This window comes from Neopsephotus bourkii, unplaced genomic scaffold (genome assembly GCF_033783945.1).
Source record: "Neopsephotus bourkii isolate Nb327-2 ecotype Australia unplaced genomic scaffold, CSIRO-AGI_Nbou_v1 NB_1707, whole genome shotgun sequence".
Classification (NCBI taxonomy): domain Eukaryota; kingdom Metazoa; phylum Chordata; class Aves; order Psittaciformes; family Psittacidae; genus Neopsephotus; species Neopsephotus bourkii.
In genome coordinates, this window is record NW_026902181.1 from 8,573,247 (window position 1) to 8,597,135 (window position 23,889).

Sequence of the window (23,889 nt, forward strand, 5' to 3'; positions counted from 1 at the left end):
CCAAAGAGCTATTAAATGCATTTTTACCTCTGTTTCCAAGGGAATAGATGCCAGCTGAGCATAGTATTATCTAATTTAGCCTGTCCTCAGCACTGTAATATTACCAAGGTCTATTAGAGAAGACTCACAGATACATACAAATAATAATGGTTGATTATTTATTTGCCTTATAGTAGCACTTGAGGATTCCTGCCAATATCATGGCTCTGCTGTACAAGGCTTCTTGCAGACCATGGCTCAAGAGGTGGCCTCACCTTTAGAGCTGATGCCTTAAATGGGAAACAGGGCAAACTACTGCAGCAAGGATGTAGCAGAAGAGTAGGTGGTCATTTGAGTGTCCTTTAGTTCCTTGGAGGCACTGCACAAACAAAAGAAGGGAGAGGAGGTAACAAGGGAAGAGATGGAAGGTGAAGGTAAGCGAGACAAGGATCAACCCTTACCAGACAAGCTTAAAGACCCCACAGAACTGGAGTCTTCCCTAGTGCTTGGCACCAGTATCCCCTGCAAGAATCCTCAGGGTGGATCCAGCATAAACTCTTACTGGATGCTGCTGGTGCCTCAGGTACTGGAGATGCTCCAGTGCTTGCTTGTAGCTTACAGTGCTGTGATCTTCTGAGGAACTGAACTGAGAATGAGGCTTAATCAAATAAAGTCCATTTGAAAAGGAGGAAGCAGTTCTTTAATGTCGTTACAATAGGTCTGTACTGGAGGAACAATTTCTCCCACACCACTCCAGTGAGGACAGTAGCATGGGTTAAAGAGTGCAAGACCCTCAACTGGAGCTCAGTGCTGGGGCACTTTAGAGCAGAAGCAAATCCTACAGGTGGACCAAAGAGAAGAAAGACAACTGGACCATGAGACATCAGTGTTGTGATGTTTTCAGAGAGAATGAGATGTGTGGAAAGCAGCATTGCTGAAAGAGGGAGGGCACAGAGCTGAAAGGGAAGGATGAGAGGCAGAAGTTCAGTATCGGAACTAAACAAACTGCTATTAGGGTTAGCCTATCAATACAGACTGACTCTAAAGGCGGGCAGGCTTCGCACTAGTACAGACTGGAAAAGTTAAAAGTGACAGAGACATTCCTAGGTCTCTGGTACATGATCTTCCCCATAGCTACATTGTTAGAGCAGCCCCTGGCCACTGTCACTCTCCTGACAATTTCTGGTATGATCTTGGAGTCAAGATGTGCCAGACAGCCTTCCTGATACACAAGTTGCACATGACCACCCTATTTTGAAGGGTAAGAGAGCTCGATAGACACAGTTATTTTGTCTCAGTCCACTTCAGTGCCAGGGAAAGGTCCAGGACATACTTTGTTAATATAGGTGTCACCTAAGTGTTTTGAAGAGAGAGGAAACAGTACCAGTGTTTGAGGAGGTTCTGCTTCTGAGCACTGCTCCACTCCCAGCAAATCTGGGGGCCTTTGCTGGCAGGAGGAGGATCAGAAGATGGCTTGTTCTGAAAAAATACTGATTCAGAGTAGACCTCGTGTATTGTGCATCCTGGGAGGGACGAAGAAGTGCTGAATGTAGAGAGCAAACTCCCTTCAGAGAGGAGTCTACCTGCTCACTGTAGTGGGAGGCAGATAGCTTTGACCACGTCTACCACAAAGCCTGTTGAGACAGCAAGACAAGTCCAGGAGACACTTCAGGGCTTGAAGGGAGAATATTTGAATCTGTACTTCCTGTTTCATAAAACACCCATCACTGCCAGTTCAGTGACAGACAAAAACCACTTGCAAGCTCACACGGACCAGTACATGGGCATGGTGAGCAGGGCAGGACTTGCCACCAAATATTTCACATGGAGACATCACATGAGAAGGGAAGGCACAGTAAAAAGACTTCTGAGTTCACTAGCTTTGACCTCTTTATGTCGTTTTAATTTCCATTTTCTGAGCCTCCCTGAGTTGCAGTACCTGCTGCTGGGGGCCAGCGAGTCTACAGCAAGGGACTGAGCTCACAGGGAAAGGGCCCCCTTCAGCTTCAGCGTAACCTGGGTGCAGCCTCCAAACCTTACCACGAGGCAGACCAGCAGTGATTAATTACAAATAATGTCACCAAGTGTCCTGTAGAGCAGACAAAAGCATTGGCATGGGCAGCAACATGGAGAAACCTTAAAATGATCCCACTGAGATGCTGACAATGACCCTGCTGGTGCCTCCCTTGTCACTGGTATCACTAAAGGAGGGAAGAAGAGTGAGCCCACTGCCTCAATGAGGTATTATCACCTCGTCTGCAAGTACTTCTTTTGTCTCTAAGTCCGGGAGAACATAAGATATTGCAATTTGTGGGAAAACTGAGAGAAGGCACAACAGTTGTCTGACCCAATACATGCCATCCCTCTCTTGTAACACAGCAGAAAGAAGTTTCTGACATTATTGCCTTTGCTAGCATATGAGCTAGAAGAAGAATGGGCTGTGTTGTGGAGACCTGCTTTGTGACTGTGTTGTCTCAATAGCAAATGTTGCTTGGATGCAGCAAAGGCCTCCTTCTACAGCTCTCATCGTATAACCACACCGAGCTCAAATACATGTACGGTTAACCTGCATGCTTGCACCACATCCTGGGAGCCCCAGGTTTTTTGAACATACAGTGATTAAATGTGCCACACACACCTAGCACAGTGCTCTAAAGCTGGTGCAGTGAAGAAAGTAACTAGAAGTTGACCACTGCTGGATAGGTGAGCCTGAAATATCCTGGTTTGTGCTCTGCATACCTGACTCCAGCAAAGAAAGACAGTATTTTATGCTTGCTTATGTACACTTAGTCCTCCAGAGGCTATAGATGGAGCAAAAGGCTGTCCCCATTCAGAATATATGAGGCTGAGCTACAGTTTCAATCAGCATGACTGAATCCCATGCCTCTGAGCTTCTCTTGGCTTCCTGCAAGGGTTATGATGAGATTCCTCTCATGAAAAGTTGTGGAGATGTTTTCCACTTTTGTCCTGGCACTAATCTAGAGCTGGGGTCACCTCTGGAGATGTAGGTGAGTCTGTACATGAGGTGTAGATGCAAAACCAGAGAGTCTCCTGTGCTCCAGACTAGCTGGGGTGAAAAAGCATTACCTTCTCCCTTGCCAGCAGTGAGGGGGTTTGCTGCCTTCTAAAAGACAGAGGCTCCTTGGGTGCATGTCCCCTAATCGGTTCCCTCCTTCTCAAGAGGCCTAGGCAGCAGCTTTTTCCTCATGTCTTGTCTTCAACACCGATCTAAATGGGATAAAATGAAGCTCTTGGGTTAGCGTAAAAAAAAAAAAAACAACTGGGAGAAATCCTGGAGGGAAGTCTTCGCTCTGAACTCATATATGAAAGTCCTGGGCGTAAGTCCAGAAGAGGGAGGCAAAGAGTTTATAGGTCTGGGAAAGGGATCAAAGAAACCTGCATCAGAAACCTGCACCAGCCATGTGTCAGAACAAGATGAAGACCTAGACACTGCTAATAAAGACAGACTCTTGGGAGTAAGTGTCACCACCAGTGCCCACACCTTTAGTGAAGGCAGCTGCTTACCTTGAGTCCTGCCAAGCTGAGCTCCTGGCTGCCTCCAGATGGTTCCTGTCCATCTGCAAGCATGTGCATCTGGAGCAGGGTGAAAGCCAGAGGAGCTCAGAGGACAGGCTCTTGCCTGCAGGATGCAGGGGCAGGAGCTGCCCCAAGCAGCCTGGCTTTGTTGTTCCATGTCAACCAAGAAACCTTTCTGTCTCCATCCTCCAGGCATCCCACACACAGCTGCGCTGCATGGCACCCAGGGTAAAACCACCCCAGCAGCCACTTCCAGGTTTTCCTTTGTTTTGCCCAAAAGCCAGGAAAAGGGTACAGGAAAAAATAGCTACAGCTATGATACTTTCCTACAGCCAGCTGGGAATAGCACTGGGGAGACAGACCTTGCTCTCCTTTTTTGCCTTATCAACCATGATCTCTAGCAGAATTCTTGGTGCAGGTAGTGGTTGTTTGCTCCAGAAGTGAAGTAACACTTTTCTCTTTCCCAGAATAAGGAAAACTGTCTTTTCCTGTGGTGTCTGAGGAAGCTGCAGCTCCCAGGTCTTTTACAGCCTATGGCAGACACAGCTATTTCTCCAAAGCCACTTCTGGCCTGAAGTTTCTCCACAGCATTTGGCAAACCCTGTACCGGCACCCAAATGGCATTCAGGGCACCAGGGAGCAGCTTTCCTGACCCTACTTGGGTTTTTTTTGACAGAGCAGGGATCATGTCCTGGCTGGGGGTGCAGGATGAAGCCATGAGAACACTGTGGAGTGTTTGCACAACACTGCAGGGTATCATCTTATGGTAGGATGTCCTGAAGGAGTCAGGACAGCTTGTCGCCAAAGAGGAGCTGTCAATGAAGAGCACTGCTCCTGTTAGGTGCATCGCCAGTGAGAGCTTGCCATCTGCTGGAAGGCAATCAGCATTGACAGGCGACAATGGCGAGAGCTCTTGGGGGTCCGAATGGCAGAAAGGCCCGTGTCAGCAGTCCCTGGAGAGCTGGATGGCATTTGGGTTTGCAGAAAGAACTGAAAGAGCATCCAAGAAGGAGGGTAAGCACTAAGCAGACAGAAAGCTCTGGTCTCAGGCAGATAAGGTCTGACAAAATTTTCTGCAGGGCTTTAACATGCTATCACTCCCCTTAAGCTCTCCTTGGAGGTGCCCATAGCCATTGCAGGGGGAGCAGAAAGCAACACCTGTTTGTGCAACTAATGCATTTCAGCTAAGTCATTCGGGCAGAGCAAAGAGCTGGCACGCTTGTGCCTCACATTTCCATGGCACAATTTGCCAGCATGTCTATCAAGCTGTGTGCTGTTCACAGCATACATTGCTCCCCGCACCACTGAGATCCTTCCCTCCCTTTGACATATTCTCACAATTCATCCTTTTGTTACACCACCAGCCTATCTAGACCAAAAGGCATTGAGCATCCTGCTCTTGAACACATCAGCTCCCAGGAACACACATCCAGCAAGAAAGTCCTCAGGTTTTCCAATGACATTTTTATTAATGTCTAGAAGGATACAAGAGTATGTCCAGCACAAGGGCTTGAAGAGCTGGTCTACTAATAGATGTACTAAACCTTCACTAGCAATATAGCTATTGGTACTGCAGGGTGTAAATCAGTACATTATATGACACTGCTTGTATTACCAAAAACCACATCACCCTTCTTGGCCTCCTATCCCACTGCTGCACTGAATGAAATGGTGTACAACAGGGAAAGCTCTTTCATGTTACACTCCTGGTACGGAAACTTGACAGTGTACCGACTGTGTTCTTGCCCTTTCAATTCAAAAAGGTAAGAAACAACAATGGCGGCATCAAATGCCTTGAATTTACTGTATTTCATGATAGATGAGGCCCAAACTCATATGAGGCATCCACATATTTATGGGAAGTGGCAATTTCACATGATACTTTTTTTCCCTAGCAGAACTAGGCTGCAAGCCTACATGCAGTGGGCAATTTTGGCACACTGGCAGAAGGGGGTGCAGGGCCTTTTCCTGCCTGTGGCTCAAGTTATAGACACACCTCAGCAGCAACATCTCTTTAAGCAGCATTTGGCTACAGGCACTTACCAGCAACCCTGCAGCACCTACTAAACCATCTCATCCAAGTCCTGGTGTACCTTCACGGTAAATCAGACAGGGAAAATGGTCCAGGTTAAAATATACCCAGCAAGGGCCCCCATAAAAAGGAACAGTGTCTCATGAGAATGAGAACAAGCTGTGGGGAGGAAGCAGAAGAGCACCCTTTGGCAGCATGGACTGGGAATCTATGCTCTTAATGATACTGGAAGAAAGGTAGGAGAGACTGAATAAAAATGAGGCAATAGCAACAGGGAAAGTAGTCCCATCAGTTTCTGATTTTCATTTCAGATTGCTCCTATTAATTGTTCTTCTCATTTACAGTAGGGATGGGAAAATTGCTTTCACCAAGAGCATATCTCCAAGCTTTTCTTCCCAAGTTCAGCCCAAATCTTGTGCTCTACAAAATTTTCCAATTTCACTGTGTAAGTAGGAAACTCCCCACCAAGGGCTTACTTAGACCATGTTGTGTTGTAAGGAAGCTTAGTGGAAACTGTCAGCTGGGATTTGAGTGCAGGTTTTTGTGGAGTTCCAGAGATACTCCAGTGAAAGGACATTCTTTTCCAAAACTGGTCAGAACCAAATAGCCCCCCAAGAAAATAACAGGCTTTGCAGTTCCCGGTACACTTCCAGACTGAAGATGCTCATTAGAGTGACTCCTACATTTTTCTTCAGTAAATTATGAGGAAGGCTAAGAAAAATTTCAGTCCAGTAACCCTCTGAAGGTGCCTGAAAAATCTAATCTTTGATTAGTGTGAAGATCTTCAAAATTAGAACATATATTAACATGACCATGTCATGCTTCCCTCCCCGAGTAGTCACTCCTGGCAGCTTCTTTCAACACTCCTTGGCTTTAATTTACACATTACTCCATCTAGTGGCCTCAAGGTTCCAGCATCCAAGAGTTTAAAACTCTGCCCTGGTACCAGCTCGAATTCAAACCTCTGCAGCAGTTTTGCCATCACCACTTTCGCCTCCATCTGTTAAGAAAAGCAAACTCATTATCAGTGACAGCAAATACAGCTTGGACTGCAGCTTCTTACAGTCAGTGTATTATGTCATGCTGCTCTGTCAATACAGAGATTTAAAAGTTAAATGTTACTCTGTTAATGCAGCTGGCTGAGTTTGAGCAGGAAGAGTCATCACCTGGGGCTTCCTGGATTTGAGGACCACTGACAGGCACTAAGATCAGTCCTTGTGTTTATGCATTAACCCCGTTTTGGAAATCAGAGTGTAAAACTAAGCACTTTAACCTGAAGATTTTGAGCACTGTTGCTTAGATGAACTCAACAGCACAGACCCGAAGAGCCGGCCTCCTGCTGTTCTGAAATGCTCCCTGCCATGCTCATTACTTCATTAAGTTGTTCCTCCCATCCAAGGAGCCCCCTCCTCACCTCCTCAGTGCCAATTCTGGCTTGTGCCCTTCTGTCGGCTGATGTTTTCCCTGTCTTGATTCTGCCAGCTGCACTCATGGGAGGGCCCTTAAGCCCTTGCATACCCCCCGTGTGTCTGACCCTGGCTGGCAAAGGGATGTTGACTGCAATTCCCATCAATGGGGTTGGATTCAAGCAGGGTGACCCAGGAGAGTTCAGAGGGAGAACAGCCTGCTGCCCTCTCCCCTGCAGACACTTTGGTCTAATGAGTGCAGGAGTGATACGGGACCAGTTTGATATATGTATGTCTGATAGCATTTGAGAGACATTCCTGGTCATGGGCATGGTGGTGATCTTCCCTTTAGAGGAAAGAGGGCCAGCACACCATCAGTGTGGCCTTTGGTACCATCACTACCAGCCGCAGCCAGCACACCCTGAGCTGACCCAATGCTCACTAATAAAGTGTCATTCCAGGCCTCACCTGTGCAAAAGCCTGCCCGATGCAGGACCGGGGTCCCAGAGAGAATGGAAAATAGCAATAATATGGCCTGCAAAAAAAAAAAAAAAATGTTCTAAACTGTCACCTCGACAGCTTACAAGCAACAAGTGAATATTTGATCACTGCAGCAAGGAAATGGTCTAAATACCAACTCACCTAGCTCACTTAAGAAAATCTCAACATTCTCATGGTTTTGTTTCAGAGCAGCAGTACAGCTCTGCAACAAGTTTCCTTGTCATGTACATGACTTAGCTTCTAGAGCTGTTCTGATATGTGCAAACCTTATTTCAAAGCCAAATGTTAAGCATACTCTAAATGCTCTCCAGCCCATCATGAGGACATAACAATCCACTCAGTTATTGCTCCTTCGAGCAGCTCTGAACCATGTGAGTGAAGGGGCATTTGGTTCAGGAGACCAGACTAAGCTGAAGCAAAATCCATGACTCATAAAGTAGCTAGACGCAGGGATCAGCACCATCTGTTTAGGTAACTGGTCCCTCCTATTGCACTCCTGACTACTGATTAGATTACTGATCAGGCTGCCTGTCCTGTGGCTGAACAGCATCTTCTATCCCTCAGCCTCTTGTCCCTTCTCTAATGTGGAGACATAACAAGCATCCTGGAGCCAGGGCTACCATACATTATATGTTTGTATTGGCAAAATATTCAACCTCATATTGGCCCAAAGCTTTGACCTCAATACAAACATTACACAACATTAGAATTGGTCTTTTTTAGACAATATCATGTGGCCTAAAGAACTTCTGAACAAAAGCTGTGCATTATGACTCTCTATTTGCATTTGGATAAGGGTTTAGCAACACTCATACTGGAATGGAAAAACAGTTTTATTCCTCTCTCCCTCCCCCTTGAAATCTCTTCCTTTAATGGTACCTTATTACATATTTAATAACCTAGGAATAAAAAGAAACTCACTTAGGTGCATCTTTGCTAAATCGGTCTGGATTGAAAGTGAGTGGATCCTTGAAATACTTTTCCATCCTTCCCATTATGTAAGTGCTGAACTGTCAAGAAAGAGTTTATTTATATTAGTCAGGAGCAGAACACTGAAAATGCCTTTTCACTGTCATGGGTACAAAATCATAACTTCCTTCCATACCCCAGACAAAAGGAATCCAAATTCTTAACCCAGTTTTGGACAATATTTTAGAGAGGCTGGTAGAAATATGCTCAGGGAGGATTTTTGCCCCCTGATACACAAATCCATCACATTTGGATCAACTGCAGCAGCTAAAAGCTGCTGATGGTGGATGGAACTCACAAAGAGAGTTGTTTTTGCAGGAATCCTGATGCCATCGATGACATGCTCCTTGTCTGTCCAGCGCACTGTCCCTGGGACGGGTGGGTACAGCCGCAGCGATTCCTTCAAAACCTGCATCAGTGAAAAGCGCAAAAGGTCAGTTTGTAAATACAGTGTAGGAAGCAGAAATAAAACTAATTACTTCCCTATGGCCTTTCACTTTAGCTAAATGGGAGCTTTGGCTTGTGGAATAGATGCTGATGTACCTGCCTTGGACTCCTGTGGGCAAAATATACGGCTAAGTCAGTTCTTTCAGGCCTGGCTCTTTCTTAGAACTGGTAAAACACAGAGAAAAAAAGTAGAACCACAAGAGATCCCACACATTGAACTGATTTAACACCTGAAATCAAGTCAACAACTAAGTGAAAAAATACTGGGAAGCAAAATCAAAGACAGTGTCTTTGAGACGTAACTCTCATGCTCCTGATGAGCTGTTCCCAGTGCTGGCTGGCATGAGGATGACTGGTTGCTCCCATCTCCTTCCCACTCTCAGCACCGCTCCTACCTTTGTCCTGCTTCTGCTGCTCAGGGAGCTGAGCCAGGTCACAGCACCAAAATGACAAAGCAACTTGGCAAAGGAAAATGAATAGGGAACAGCCAGTTAAAATAAATGGAGTGAGACCATTTCTTTAGGTGGCAGTGAGCTGTAAGAACGGTTTATTTCATCAAAGTGAAACCTAATTAACAGCACACATTAGCATCGCACTACAAATGCAATTAAGTGTGTATGCATGAGTGGATTAATGAAAAATAAAGCATGGACAAAAGGATTCAGAATTGCCTGACTGGCAGGAGAGGAGTCCCATGGTCTCTGATACTTCAGTGTTGGACTGGCTCTGACCAAGGATGACTGTGATGTTGGTTGTATAGATCCAAGCTTGTTCATTAAATAATCTGCTTTGAGAGGCTGTCATATGAGTTGTCTCAAAACTGAAAGGCTTAGATACCTCATCCTAATTGGAGTGGTATAATTGTGATGGTGTTTGGAAAAGCCTGTTGATTTCTGTAATCACACAGAGATGCCTTTTTCTTAGGAGAAATACACCTTTGAAATGCACCTACTGTCAAAGCACAGTGATTTGTGGAATAGGATACATCAAATGGTAAAACAGCATCGTATCTCCTCAGCAGGGCAGTTTAAGAGAAAAGCAATCATAACACAATACTAAAATCACATGGAAATCTAAGCAGAAGAATAGCTGCCATGGCTGCAATTCAGCCTCTCCTGAGGGCTACTGGTATCCCCCTTCTTGTAAAAAAGGACATGCAATACAAACACTGGCAAGTAGCCAAGCCCTGGCTTTGCAGTTCATTACCAACTAGCACTTCTATACACAAGACCTCTTTCTTAGGACCAAACTTTCTTTTATTCAATCCCAACCCCCCAAGTGACTGAAGAGGGTGTCAAGACTGAGTAATAAAAAACTGGAATTACAAAAACTACCCTCTATTTTTGGACGTCCTCAAATCCTGTTGAGTTTACGGCACATGGTGAGATCATAGCTGGAAATGCTTTAAAAATAATCAAACAAAAATAGAGCTGTGAGTTTGGGAAGTGTGTGGGATTCAGACACAGGTTGGGCTCAGAGTTGCAAACCCTTCTTTAAATATGACTGTGGTTTCAGCATAAACAGGTAGGGATTAAGCAACTCCACTCTAGCTCCCAGCTTGCTAATAATTAAGGAAAGCAGTGAAGGAATTGTGTGGGATTTTGGAAAACAATTTGAGGAGCATCCTTCCCAACAACCTGGGCTGCTGCAAACGGCTCATGGTACCTGCTTGCTGACTCTCTGGGGGCAAACACCATCAGGATCAGATTCGACATTGTCCCTAAAATGTTAAAAGTGTGGGGCTTCTCCACGACACGGCAGAGGGGCTAACAAACAGCTACAATTGATATTTTACCTCACTCCTGGAGTACCTGAGATAAGTAGGTGAGTTTGCCAAGATCCTCATAGTCAAGGTCTCTCTTAGCACCAAGAACATCATCCACTTCGGCCTGAAGCCTGCAGTTCAATTAAAAATGGTTAGCTGCAGACGCCCATTTCTTGCTAGGCAAGTTGACAATTACATTTGTAATTTCCCAAACACTGAGTTGGACTTTGACTCCCATCCTCAGGCTAAATGCCTACTGATTCCAGCCAGCCTGCCTGAACTTGTTCCTCGTATCAGCAATCGGCTGATACCAGCAGTGGGTGTACAGCACAGGCAAATCAGGTAGGATTCAGGACCAGTATGTATAAAGGCTTTGAAATAAAAAACTTCACCAGCTAGATGGAATTGAAATAACTCCCCTTAAGCTTTTTTTTATATTTTAAATATACTGAGACAATGAAACTGTTTATTTTTGAAGGGAGGCTAGAATTTACTGGGAATTTATCCTAACTTTTTAATAATCCTTATCAATAAGTTCACCTCAAAATTAACAGCAAGCAGGAGCACACATACCTTTTCAGTATTTCAGGATGCTGAGCCAGTGCCATTACAGTAAATGACAACTGATTGGCAGTGGTTTCATGACCTAATGAAACCAAAAATAGGTTTCACTGTTAGTATGAAATAATATCATGACAGAAAGATGGTCTGTTAGTGTGATTTGTAAACAGGAATCTTTAAATGTCAGGCCCCAGATGTTTTATTTCAAGTATGCTAGAAATGAAAAGAAATACTAAAAAGGTTATAAATCTTACATAAGGAGCTTCCAGGAATGACAAGAACAAGTTGTAGCTGGTAAAGATACGAACCATCTTGCTCAACTCAGTGCCTGCACATGGCACCTACTGGTCATGATTTCCCTAACATACAGGCTAGTGAGGTTCAGTATTTGCCTTGCCACATCATGGGACACACCACTCTGCCGTGATGCAAGGACTTACTGATTCTGAGGGAAAACTGAGTTCTAAGCATCTTTCCTTGAAATGTCTGCTTTATGAGGATAGTTTCAATTTTTTAATGGATGGGCATATGTACTATTTAAAAACAGACTTCTACAAAGATGTCTTTGTTGCAATAACGTTTTTCTTGCAGAAGAACAGTGTATGTACCTCACCTTCTTAGGAACCTAAATCCTACTGACTTGCAAGACTTATCTTTCTAAGTTGTTTACCTCATGTGCTCACCTCAGCCCCTGCTTTTTCTGACAGGCCTGACAGTGCCCTCTCCTACCAAGTGTTGACTAATGTTCTTAAGGGAAGAACTGTGTTTAATCATGTGGGTGGGGTGACATGAAGACACGTGGAACATGTTACAGATTTAGCAGTATCAGGGAGGAAGAGCAGAACCCCATAAGGAATAGCACTGCACCCCAGGAAGCAGTGGTGCCCTCTGCACTGCAGGCTGGAAACCACTGGCCTGGCATTATTTGCTATGTTGATATGCCTGAAGGAGGATAACATTGCATTTGCCTATGAGAAACTGAGCTCTCTTCCGACCTCACCCAGCTGGTCCTATGCCAGTGTAATGCAGCTGTCTTCCAAGCAAGTGACTCCTTGTTACAGCAGCATCACATAGAGTGAGCAAGTATGTTAATCATGGCCCTGTAAGACAGCCCCCAAGTACAGATTCCCATGCAACATATCCAAGTGTTAGATACCAACCTGCAACAAAGAAAGTGATAAAGTTATCCAGAATATTTTCATCATCTCTAGTTTCCTCCAGAGCTGTCAGGAAAGAAAAGCAAACAAGATTAGAAATTACCGCCATGCACCATCTGGAACAGCCAGACTGCTCTGCCCCATTTTGCACATTTTGTCTGAGGTGGCATTGGGAGGGGATGCTGAACATTCAACTCGGCACTGAGCTGCAATCAATATTTCATCCAACACAAACAAACAGAGAAGTTTCAAACCTGCTCTCACCATCTTCAGTGTGAAAAATACATTAAGGAAGGGCCAACGTTCACAAAGTTCAGACTTCTGAAACAATCCCCCCTGAATCTCATGACAAATCATAACACAGAGAAATTCACTCAAACAGCAATGCGTTCCCTACCATCTCCTTTCAGTATCTGCGTAAGAATATCCAGTGTGTCTCCCTTCCCACTCCGGATGGCCTCTCTCCTCTGGTCAAGGCACTCCTTCCCCACACGCCGCAGCAGCCTCACACTTTCCTGGACCTCCTTTACCAGCTTCCGTTTCCCTGGCATGTACTGAATACAGAATTTCTTCAGTCATTTTATTCCTTTTCTTGGTAAAATACATTGCCAGTGTTATTTTTCAAGCAAGCACCTTGTTTTCTGCTAAGCTACATTTGTCACAAATCTGCTCTCCACGGAACAAAGTGAATATCCCCAAGGCAGAGGGCTTGGGCTGACATGAGAAATATTTCCATCACTGCATGCTGATGTACTGCTTTGTCAGAGCTGATGTTTTGGACACAGTAAGCAAAATTCCTCACCTCTCCATGGAAAAAGCTGCAGCATGCAATACAGAATCTCACCTCTGGACCCAAAAAGGAAAACAGGAGCTCTAAAAGCCTGAACTACAGCTTTTGTGAGAAACTGGAATGATTTTCAACTTAAATATTTTGTATTACACACATAATTTCCTACTATATGAAATTAGGTCAAAAAACCAAATTTCTTATTTTAAGACTGTTCAGATTTTTTCCACCTTGAGTGATAGCTGCTATCCTTCTTGGGAAAACGGCAAAACCCACAATTTTTGTAGCTATGGGTGTGAAAGTGTAAAGCCGTATGAGATGATGACACATGCATGGGTGGAGAAAAGGCAGAGAGGAAGCATTAAATGTAAGTTTTGCAAGTGTTATAAAGCTTTACTGCATTTTATCTTAATGCACATTGGAGAAGAGATACTGATGACTTTCCCCATTGTATATGGGCCTTGCACAGCTCCAAGCCACTAACTCATGCAGGAGCAGAGGGTCCATGTGGACACAAAGGGGGAAGACCGAAGCAAGGAGCATACAGACCCGCAAGAAGGGGATACGCATCTTGGTCATTCCCTCCAAAACCATGGTCACAGCATGCGGGAAAGGTGTCTGGTCATCGCTCAGTGCATTTAATTCCAAGCCAAAGGCTACCTGAGGAGTGGGAGAGAAAAAGGCAACTCACTGCATTCTCCTGGCTCCCTATGGCTGCCTCACTCCACTGCCTTTTCGCCTATAGATACCTCAGAGTAGACCCCGCCTTGCAGGAGACTGCAAGGGAAGGGCAGTATCTACATTTTACTTCCTCCTTATTCGGAGGATTAATAATTTACTATTACTCTCCATTCATCCAAACTGTTTGCATAAAGAAGGGAAAAGCCAGTGTAAGGCAGACTTCATTCTGACATATAATGGCAACAATGCAACATCCACCTCTTCTGGCACAGAGGGATGTGAGGTATGAGGCTGTAAGGGCTTTTGCAAATGATCCCTGTCCTGCAGGCCACACTCAGGCTGTGCAGTCCCTTGCCTAACTGCCCCTTCCTATGGGTCAGCCCAAAATGAAGTGACAGATAGGACAAGAGGAAACAGCCTCAAGCTGCGCATGGGGAAGCTTAGACTGGGTATTAGGAAAAAAATTCTTTACCTAAAGGATTGTCAAACATTGTAACAGGCTGCCCAGGGAAGTGGTGGAATTACCTTCCCTAGAAGCGTTCAAAACCCATCTAGATGAGGCTTTTAGTGACATGGTTTAGTGGTGGAGTTGGCAGTCCTAGGGTAACAGTTGGACTTGATGATCTTAAAGGTTTTTTCCAACCTAGCTGATTCTATGACACAATTAGTCCTTCAGTTCTTCTCGCACTACTGAATGAAGGTCTTGTTCCCTGGCTCCAGTTCCTCACTCCGTCCTGCTGCTGGTACCCGTTACTTTTATATCTTCCTGCCAATTGCAGAGGAAACAAGAAAGCAGACAGCTGGTACCTTTGCAATGACATCCATAGTCACCCGGTTCATCATCGTCAGCATGCTAAACTCTTTATTTCCATCTGCCTTTTCCTCTAGCTTCTCCATCAGCTCCTCTGCTTTTTCATTAAAAGTTTCCATCAGACCCATCAGGTAGCTGAACAATCAATAAGAATGAGTGATGGGGGCTCTGGAGAGGACATCTTTGCTCAGGCAAAATTACCTTCATTATTTTCCATAAAGCATAAAGATGTTATTATTAGTAGTAATAATACATTTGCCTTAATACTTTAAAAAATAAACAGATAAAATTAGTTAAATTCTTCTTACAGCAGCCCTACTCCACCCTGCCATGTAAACAACAGCTATCATGGCAAAGAGCTTTGGCCCTGTGCATGCAAAAGCAAATGGACTTTATCTTCAGACCCTAAACACAATGCAACAAACAAACAAACAAACCAGAACAATCCCCTGCTTATCAATCAGATGAATGGTAAGACCCTAAGGTCTGTTTTCCAATAGGATAAAGCAGCCATCACCATATTCCTGGATACACAAGCCTGGGATCTTTCTGCCATCACTGAGCTTATATGGGTGCCACCACCCCATGGGAAGGCTGGTCACATTATGCTAGTCATGGAAATGGTGTGTTGGACTCTTAAGCAAAATGTGATTGTGGCATAAAATGTTTGGGAGCTTTTACCTCTTTCTAAATATCACACAATGGATCAATGATGAAGAGAATCATGAAAATACAGCAGAAATTACAGCTAGCTCATCCCAGAAATGTTTGCCTTACGTTCGGCTGAAAGCTGGATCCATTATCTTCCGCTGCTTGTGCCAATGCTCATGGTTGCAAACAGTTACCAAGCCATTCCCTAGGAACCTATCATTTAGGAAAACAAGGACAGGAACAGTTTTCACCAAGGGAGCCAGCCAAGCCCCATGCAGCCACAAGGGTAAGTCTTACACACAGAATCATAGAGTAGTTAAGGTTGGAAAGGACCTTAAGATCATCAAGTTCCAACCCCTCTGCCATGGGCAGGGACACCTCACACTAAACCATATCACCCAAGGCTTCGTCCAACCTGGACTTGAACACTTCCAGGGATGGAGCATTCACAACCTCCCTGGGCAACCCATTCCAGTGCCTCACCACCTTAACATGAAAAAATTTCCTCCTTATATCCAATCTAAACTTTCATACTTTTGCCTGGTAGGTGTGGACCGCTGAGTCCAAAAAGATGCTGGTTCATTACAACTGCTATGCAAATAATTAAGGTAATGACTGGATAATGACTGGATATAAGGAGGAAATTCTTTCCTGTTAGGGTGGTGAGGCACTGGAATATGTGAAGTTGTGAATGCTCCATCCCTGGCAGTGTTCAAGGCCAGATTGGACGAGGCCTTGGGTGATGTGGTTTAGAGCGACGTGTCCCTGCCCATGGCAGGGGGGTTGGAACTTGATGATCTTAAGGTCCTTTCCAACCCTAACTATTCTATGATTCTATGACTGGATTATTATACATTTAAAAGCTTCTGCCTAAGAGAAAATCCCCTTTTTTATTATTGGACGTAGGAGGTGGAAAGTCCCATGTATTAAGGAATAATTCAGTCCTCTAAAATTTAAGCGAGAAGTTTGATGATGGTCTTGAGCTAACTGTTCTGAGACGAACTGAAGACCCATAGGGAAAAAAAAGTATGATCAAGGTCAAAGAAATCCAACATAACCTCCTCTCTGCCTGGGAAGACATATGACTTAGCACATAATTTAACAGATACACACTCTTAGGTATGTCTGAAATTAGTCATTAATCCCCGCAAAGGTAAATGGTCTGAGTTAAAAGACGTGTCATGCCTGCAACTCTACTAATCTTGCGATTTTCAGATCACTACAGCTTTAGATGGGTTTCACTTACCTCTCACCAAATATGTTGAAGATACGACCATATACGAACCGATCCTTTGGGTACTGTGGTGACATCAAGAACTCCTAAAATCAAATCTCAGGTCAGCGAATACTGAGTGTTGTCCATTTCCCAGACAAAACATAAAAAGCTGCTCACATATTCACTGTTTTCCTCCTATAGCAATAGGCTGAAGGCTAGAAAATTATTTGATGTGCCCTAATTTCCCAGTTCCTGTGCCACTAGCTTGTGTTGCATGCCTCTAGTACTTTTTGCCAAATGACCCGAAATCTCACTCTGTGGTTATTGCAAAGATTTAGAGGAAGAAATTCAGTCCCTTCTGCCTTGCTCATTAGAGATATTAAGCTCTTGCAGAGAGTCTGCTTTTCAGGAATGGTGGATGCTTGCTCTGTCGGCTGTTTAAATAAAGGTAACAAAGTAAATCAACCAACTGAGGAGGAAAATAAATCATGACAGCCGGGTGAGCAGAGCATCTGGTACTAACCCAGCCAAAGCTGCCCTCTCTGCAGGGACAGACTGGCTGCACTGTGCTGCCCTGAACATCAGGCACCACTTCCCTCTTTCTGGGGGGACAGGCCAATCCCCACTGTTGATTCAGCTTTATTTTGCAGTACCTTCACTCCTTCAGGACTCAGAACCATTACTGAGACTCTGTGAAAGGCATTAAGCCGTACAACAGGTCCATATTTCTCTGCCCTACAAGAAGAGAAGGGAAGTTAAAAAAAAAAAAAGAAAAAAAGAAGGAGAGAGAATTATGGTACAAACTACCAACACGTAACAGTTCAGACCTAATAACCTTTAAGGACCAAGCAGCAGGTACTGGGAGCTACTGCAGCCTTCAGTGCATAAAGCCATCGACAGAAAGATCAATGCTCTCTCCCTAGCTCTTCTACCAACCTTCTGAATGATGCTAAATACGTAATTCAGGGTGTCTGCACCTTGATTTTCCAATTTGTGCTACAGGGCTACTCCATTTGACGTTACTGATGTGTCTCAACTTACCACTGTAGGAAGAAATCATGCACCACCTCCTCTTTCCTCAGCATTCTCCATAAGATTGGCAGATGTCCAAATAAAAAGCTGCAAAAAATAAGGTTTAGTGTCACAAGAATGCAAACACAGGGTTTTGTATGGATTGCAACCTTTGTGCTCAGTGATGCAATGTAAGTGTTGCAATATAAGTGTTGCTCATGGTTTCCTCCTTGTAAGGAAAAAGGAAAGTAACACCTAGCTGTGCCAATACCCAGCCCTCACGTGAGTAAGCAGGGAACTGGGCTCAGGCTGCTCACTCATGAAGCCAGAAAGACCAGTGCAGAGATGCAGGACAAGATGGTTATTGCTGCTGCATTAAAGGATAATCACTGGTCAATATTCAGTTGCAAAACTGAATAAAAAAGTTTAACTCTTCAAATTGAACATCTGCATTAAAACTCAGAGATCATTCCTTCCTTCAGCTGTGAGTGGAATGTCCCCACCAGCTTTGCATACTTCTGAAGGAAAATTTGGCCAAACTCCTCTCTTACATAGAACAGAATCATAGAACCATAGAATAGTTAGGGTTGGAAAGGACCTTAAGATCATCAAGTCCCAACCCCCCTGCCATGGGCAGGGACACCTCACACTAAACTGTATCACCCAAGGCTTTGTCCAACCTGGACTTGAACACTGCCAGGGATGGAGCATTCACAACCTCCCTGGGCAACCCATTCCAGTGCCTCACTACCCTAACAGGAAAGAATTTCCTCCTTATATCCAATCTAAACTTCCCCTGTTTAAGTTTTAACCCTTACCCCTTGTCCTACCTATCACTACAGTCCCTAATGAAGAGTCCCTCCCCAGCATCCCTATAGGCCCCCTTCAGATACTGGAAGGCTGCTATGAGGTCTCTACGCAGCCTTCTCTTCTCCAGGCTGAACAGCTCCAACTTCTCAGCCTGTCTTCATAAGGGAGGTGCTCTAGTCCCCTGATCATCCTCATGGTCCTCCTCTGGACTTGTTCCAACAGTTCCACGTCCTTTTTATGTTGAGGACACCAGAACTGCACACAATACTCCAGGTGAGGTCTCACAAGAGCAGAGTAGAGGGGCAGGATCACCTCCTTTGACCTGCTGGTCACGCTCCTTTTGATGCAGCCCAGGATACGCTTGGCTTTCTGGGCTGCAAGCGCACACTGAAGCTGGCTCATGTTCGTTTTCTCATTGACCAGCACCCCCAAGTCCTTCTCCGCAGGGCTGCTCTGAATCTCTTCTCTGCCCAACCAGTAGCTGTGCCTGGGATTGCTCCAACCCAGGTGTAGGACCTTGCACTTGGCGTGGTTAAACTTCATGAGGTTGGCATCAGCCCACCTCACAAGTGTGTCAGGGTCCCTCTGGATGGCATTCCTTCCCTCCAGTGTATCAACCGAACCACACAGCTTGGTGTCATCGGCAAACTTGCTGAGAGCACACTCAATCCCACTGTCCATGTCAGCAAAGAAGATGTTGAACAAGACCAGTCCCAACACCGATCCCTGAGGGACACCACTCGTTACTGGTCTCCAGCTGGACATTGAGCCATTGACCACAACTCTTTGTGTGCGGCCATCCAGCCAGTTCTTTATCCACCGAGTGGTCCATTCATCAAATTGATGTCTCTCCAATTTAGAGACAAGGATGTCGTGTGGGACAGTGTCGAACGCTTTACACAAATCCGGGTAGATGACATCAACTGCTCTACCCCTGTCCATCAGTTCTGTAGCCCCATCATAGAAGGCCACCAAATTGGTCAGGCAGGATTTCCCCTTAGTGAAGCCATGCTGGCTGTCACCAAGCACCTTGTTGTTTTTCATGTGCCTTAGCATGCCTTCCAGGAGAATCTGCTCCAAGATTTTGCCAGGCACACAGGTGAGACATGAAGCAAGGTATATTTGAGATCCGCTTTTTGTTTGAGACAGGCAGCAATGCCACCACCCTTTTCAGTATAAACAAGCAATAGGGGAAAACCAGGCTCTTATTTTAAAATAAAATACAGGTTTAAAATAGCAAACACTCAACTAAGTTCCCCAACATCTACAGAAACTTTTAATTCTCCACTTGTTTGACTCCTCCAGTGTAACTGGACTCCAAAGAGACGGGAAAGCCCCAAATGTACCAGATGAGTTCTTCATTAGCTAAAGCTCCAAAACCCACTTTATCTGCAGCACATGAGGCAAGGTCCCATTCATGACTCCTCTCGTGAAACACATGAATCCTCAGATACTTTTCACCTGCTGTAGCATCATTACCCAATTAAGTCAGGTGTTACAACAGGCCTAAAGTGTTAATCTGCTAATGGGAAGTCCCAATTAATTACTGCATGCCATGAAAAAAAAAATAATAAGGGCTTGGTTTGGCATACGTAACTATGTGACACTATCAGCTGAAAACATGTATTTGCAAAGAATCCTTTTTACCCATTTCTTGCTATTAAATCTTCAATATGAAGCAAACCTTTGAAGAGACGACCTCCTGTCTTCACAGGTGAGCCATTCATGGGGTGAAAAGTACAAAATGCCACCAAGACTCATTTTTCCAGGCTGTCCTGCACAGGTCTCCTTTAGAGATGTGCTGTATTAGTTTCAATAAAATAAATCAGCCCAGGAAATTAAGGACATTAATACAATCTTGTTATCATGCAGCCGTAAGACTCTGGGCAAAGTCTGAGGTTTTGATAAGATTCTGTTGTACTTCACCCTAAAAATAAGGCTTTCTTAAGCTTTTATCAAAGGGCCCTTTGATAAAGGAAAAAGGGAAAGTCATGCATGTGGGACATAGTAACAACTCAAAAGGACACAGGCTGTGGACTGGCTGGTTGGGGAGCAGGTCTGCTGACCACAACCTCCTGCCAGTGGTCAGCAATCTAGACACAAGCCTTCTGGCGCTGCTCTTCTCCAGGTTACCAGATACAGTCCCAGCTGAGAAGTGTTTGGATTTGGACTAATCCCATTTCAGAGTAATCTGGGTTGGCAAGAACCTCTGGAGGCAACCAGTCAAGTTCCCTGCTCCAGGCCAGTCAACTTCAGAGCTATGGTACACATGGTACATGACTCAGGGTTTCACCCTTATGGTGAAAATGTTTTGCCTTACATGCAACTGGGATTTCCCTTGAGACACTTTTTGGCCAAAAAGTTGTGCCTATTGCCTTTTGTCCATTTCAGAACTCCAAGGAGTGTCAGGCTCCACACTTCCATAACCACCCATCAGGTAGCTGAAAATGGATAGTGGATCACTCTGCCCTTCAGCAGCTGCTTCTCCACCTAAAGCAAGCTGAGCACTCAGCTTCCTGGGCATCCTGGCTGCCCTCCATTGGACCTACCCATTTGTCAATGTTTTGTCTTGTAATGGAGGGAAGGAATGCCATCCAGAGGGACCTTGACACGCTTGTGAGGTGGGCTGGTGCCAACCTCATGAAGTTTAACCATGCCAAGTGCAAGGTCCTACGCCTGGGTCGGAGCAATCCCAGGCACAGCTACAGGTTGGGCAGAGAAGAGATTCAGAGCAGCCCTGTGGAGAAGGACTTGGGGGTGCTGGTCGATGAGAAAATGAACATGAGCCAGCTTCAGTGTGCGCTTGCAGCCCAGAAAGCCAAGCGTATCCTGGGCTGCATCAAAAGGAGAGTGACCAGCAGGTCAAAGGAGGTGATCCTGCCCCTCTACTCTGCTCTCGTGAAATCTCACCTGGAGTATTGTGTGCAGTTCTGGTGTCCTCAACATAAAAAGGACATGGAACTGTTGGAACAAGTCCAGAGAAGGGCCACAAGGATGATCAGGGGACTGGAGCACCTCCCGTACGAAGACAGGCTGAGAAAGTTGGAGCTGTTCAGCCTGGAGAAGAGAAGGCTGCGTGGAGACCTCATAGCAGCCTTCCAGTATCTGAAGGGGGCCTATAGGGATGCTGGGGATGGACTCTTCATTAGGGACTGTAGTGACAGGACAAAGGCTAATGGTTCAAACTTAAACAGGGGAAGTTTAGATTGGATATAAGGAGGAAATTCTTTCCTGTTAGGGTGGTGAGGCACTGGAATGGGTTGCCCAGGGAGGTTGTGAATGCTCCATCCCTGGCAGTGTTCAAGTCCAGGTTGGACGAAGCCTTGGGTGATATGGTTTAGTGTGAGGTGTCCCTGCCCATGGCAGAGGGGTTGGAACATGATGATCTTAAGGTCCTTTCCAACCTTAACTACTCTATGATTCTATAATATGCCAAATCACTGTATGTAAGCAATAGTATATAAGGGGTTAAGGCTTTGCAATAAACGGCTTTTGTCTGATCATATTTATATCTAAGTGGGTCCATATATTTTCTGCAGCAGGCAGCTAAGCCTGGTGTCCCTGTAGAGCCATTTAAACTGTAGGCTATGTAAACAAGTGCTGGTGTGGTGTCTTTTCCTGTGGCATGTGATGGAGAGCGCACACACCCATAGGTTATATCGGATGGGAAGCCCACAAGGAAGGTGTCTGGTGGAGTTGGCATCAACATGCCTGCTGGAGCTGTGCAGGATGGCAAGCTGTGCTGGGATAGCACAGGGCCCCTCCTGCATGGACAGTGCTGTCAGGCCCCTCTTTGGTCTCACCAGCAAGCGCACAACTGAGATAGGCAACTGTGCCACTCGCTTCATGCCGCTGCAAGCAAGGAGATGCAGGTCAGCACATCCCACCACGCCAGCCCGAGCCAACGCTGCAAAAGTCCCCGACAACGCCTTACTGTGCCAACCTTTCACGGGAAGGGGCCATTGGTGTGACCTCCTCGCCGCTGCCCTTGCCCACATCAGCAAGGCCCGGCCCGGCCACCCCGCAGGCCACAGGCTGGAGTGCTTATTTTCTGCGCTGACACTGTCTCACGGCTCCTGCAGAGAGCGCGGCCGAGGTGCTATGTCCGCTGCTGTGCGCGGTCACGGCGACGGGCATCGCGGCTAATGCCAGCGGAGTGACTCGCCCTGCAGACGCCTGAAAATCCCCCCTTGCCGCACCGCCTGCCCACTCCTTACCTCGCCCGCGGGCCGCTGGGGATGTGGTCGTACTTCATGTGGATGTATTTCACATAGCAGCAGTACAGGCCGAAGGCCAGCAGGCACAGCGCCAGCAGGAGCCCCGCCACTGCCCTCAGCGCCTCCATTACTACCGAGTATGCACCTCACAACGCCGTCCCGGGGCAGCGGGCGGCCTGCGCAGATCTGCGGAGCGGGCGGAAAAGGCCTCGGCTGCGGGCGGGGCCGGCCTCGCTTAAAGAGACCGGCGGCGGTGGGGGTGCGCTGACCCAAGAGCGCTGGGTTACAGGACCACGGGTAACTGCCTGGCAGCGAAGGGTATATACAGGCATATATATGAACGTCTATGTACGTATATGTACATACATATGTTTGCTTTCCTGGGTAGAGGTGTGCTTTGTACCAGTGCATGAGCAGGTCAGGAAGGATGCTGCATCCTCATGTTTGTTTACAGAAGCATTTTAAGTAAGTCTCACTGCTGAAGGCTTACACAAACTAAGCCAAATCAGGACAAGGAAGGCAAAGGCTTTTTGTTGACTTTTAACTGCTTAAATAGAAGAGGCAGAGGGAATATATTATTGATGCCTGTAGGAATCAATAGATGAAGACTTTCAGAGCAGTTTGCTTTGGGCCCTGTGTCATACAATGTACTCACTCATCATCCAGACATGGAAATGAGAGATTATACACTTCTATTCAAAACAGGTGATTTAAAGCTGCCACAAACTGCATAAGGATTGCAGGACACAAGGTACCAAGCTATAAAGTGGTGAAAATTCATTTTTGGTAAATGAAAAATAATTCACAGGCAAAAATAAATTATGTATCTAAGTCCAAACCTGTTATATGTATTCAGTGGCGGCATTCATTCAGGAAATGTCAGCTTAATGCTCACTACAGATTAAAGAAGCAAGCAGAGCATTGGCAGTGATTAGAGGTAGGAGAGTGAGTGAACAAGATGCCTAACTATATCAGTACATAGAGGATTCTATAAAGCCAGAGCACACCCACTGCGTATGAATGCCATACATGCTCTTCCTCCCAGCTCAGCAGAGGTGTAGAAATAGAGACAGAACAAATTAGCCTCAAAAGGATGAGGGAGAAGGTTGTGATAGAGGTCTGGAAAACCATCAGAGGTTTGGAGATAAGTAGGGACAAACCAATCATTACTTTGCATTGTTCAAGAGCAAGGAGGAAGTCCCTGAAATGATAGCAGCAGGAAAGAGGAAGATATTTTTCACAACAAACTGTTAGATGAAGGAACTCATGGTGACAAGCTGTTTTGGATGCTAAATGAATACACTGGCTCACAAGGAGCCAAGGAAAGTGATGTGGGATGAATCCAGGTGTT

The 23,889-nt window shown here is 45.5% G+C and overlaps 1 protein-coding gene across 4 annotated transcripts; it reads right to left on the minus strand.

Moving 5' to 3' along the window:
- Positions 1-141: 141 nt before the first annotated feature.
- LOC133224681 (cholesterol 24-hydroxylase) lies at positions 142-22,689 on the minus strand. 4 transcript variants are annotated; one of them, XM_061376424.1, is made up of 15 exons: positions 22,539-22,689; positions 17,542-17,619; positions 17,154-17,235; positions 16,531-16,604; positions 15,411-15,497; positions 14,630-14,768; positions 13,691-13,801; positions 12,752-12,908; positions 12,358-12,420; positions 11,210-11,282; positions 10,683-10,767; positions 8,723-8,833; positions 8,377-8,465; positions 7,423-7,489; positions 142-348 (listed from the first exon to the last, which is right to left on the minus strand). In XM_061376424.1, the coding sequence occupies exons 1-15, from the start codon at positions 22,664-22,666 to the stop codon at positions 292-294; spliced, it is 1,401 nt and encodes a 466-aa protein (XP_061232408.1). In that variant the 5' UTR covers positions 22,667-22,689; the 3' UTR covers positions 142-291. The 4 variants fall into 4 exon arrangements, with proteins under 4 accessions (XP_061232408.1, XP_061232407.1, XP_061232409.1 ...); XM_061376423.1 differs by lacking the exon at positions 142-348 and adding an exon at positions 4,961-6,548; XM_061376425.1 differs by lacking the exons at positions 142-348; positions 13,691-13,801 and adding an exon at positions 4,961-6,548.
- Positions 22,690-23,889: the final 1,200 nt, after the last annotated feature.

What these genes read in the sequence shown, in the direction of transcription:
- LOC133224681 (XM_061376423.1), bottom strand. Translation starts at nt 22,666, where the DNA reads ATGGAGGCGCTGAGGGCAGTGGCGGGGCTCCTGCTGGCGCTGTGCCTG. An exon ending in CATGATTTCTTCCTACAGTG is followed by an intron (nt 17,236 to 17,541) that starts GTAAGTTGAGAC and finishes CTCTTCTTGTAG; the next exon opens with GGCAGAGAAATATGGACCTG. An exon ending in TTTAGCAAAGATGCACCTAA is followed by an intron (nt 7,490 to 8,376) that starts GTGAGTTTCTTT and finishes TTTTTTTTGCAG; the next exon opens with GCCATATTATTGCTATTTTC.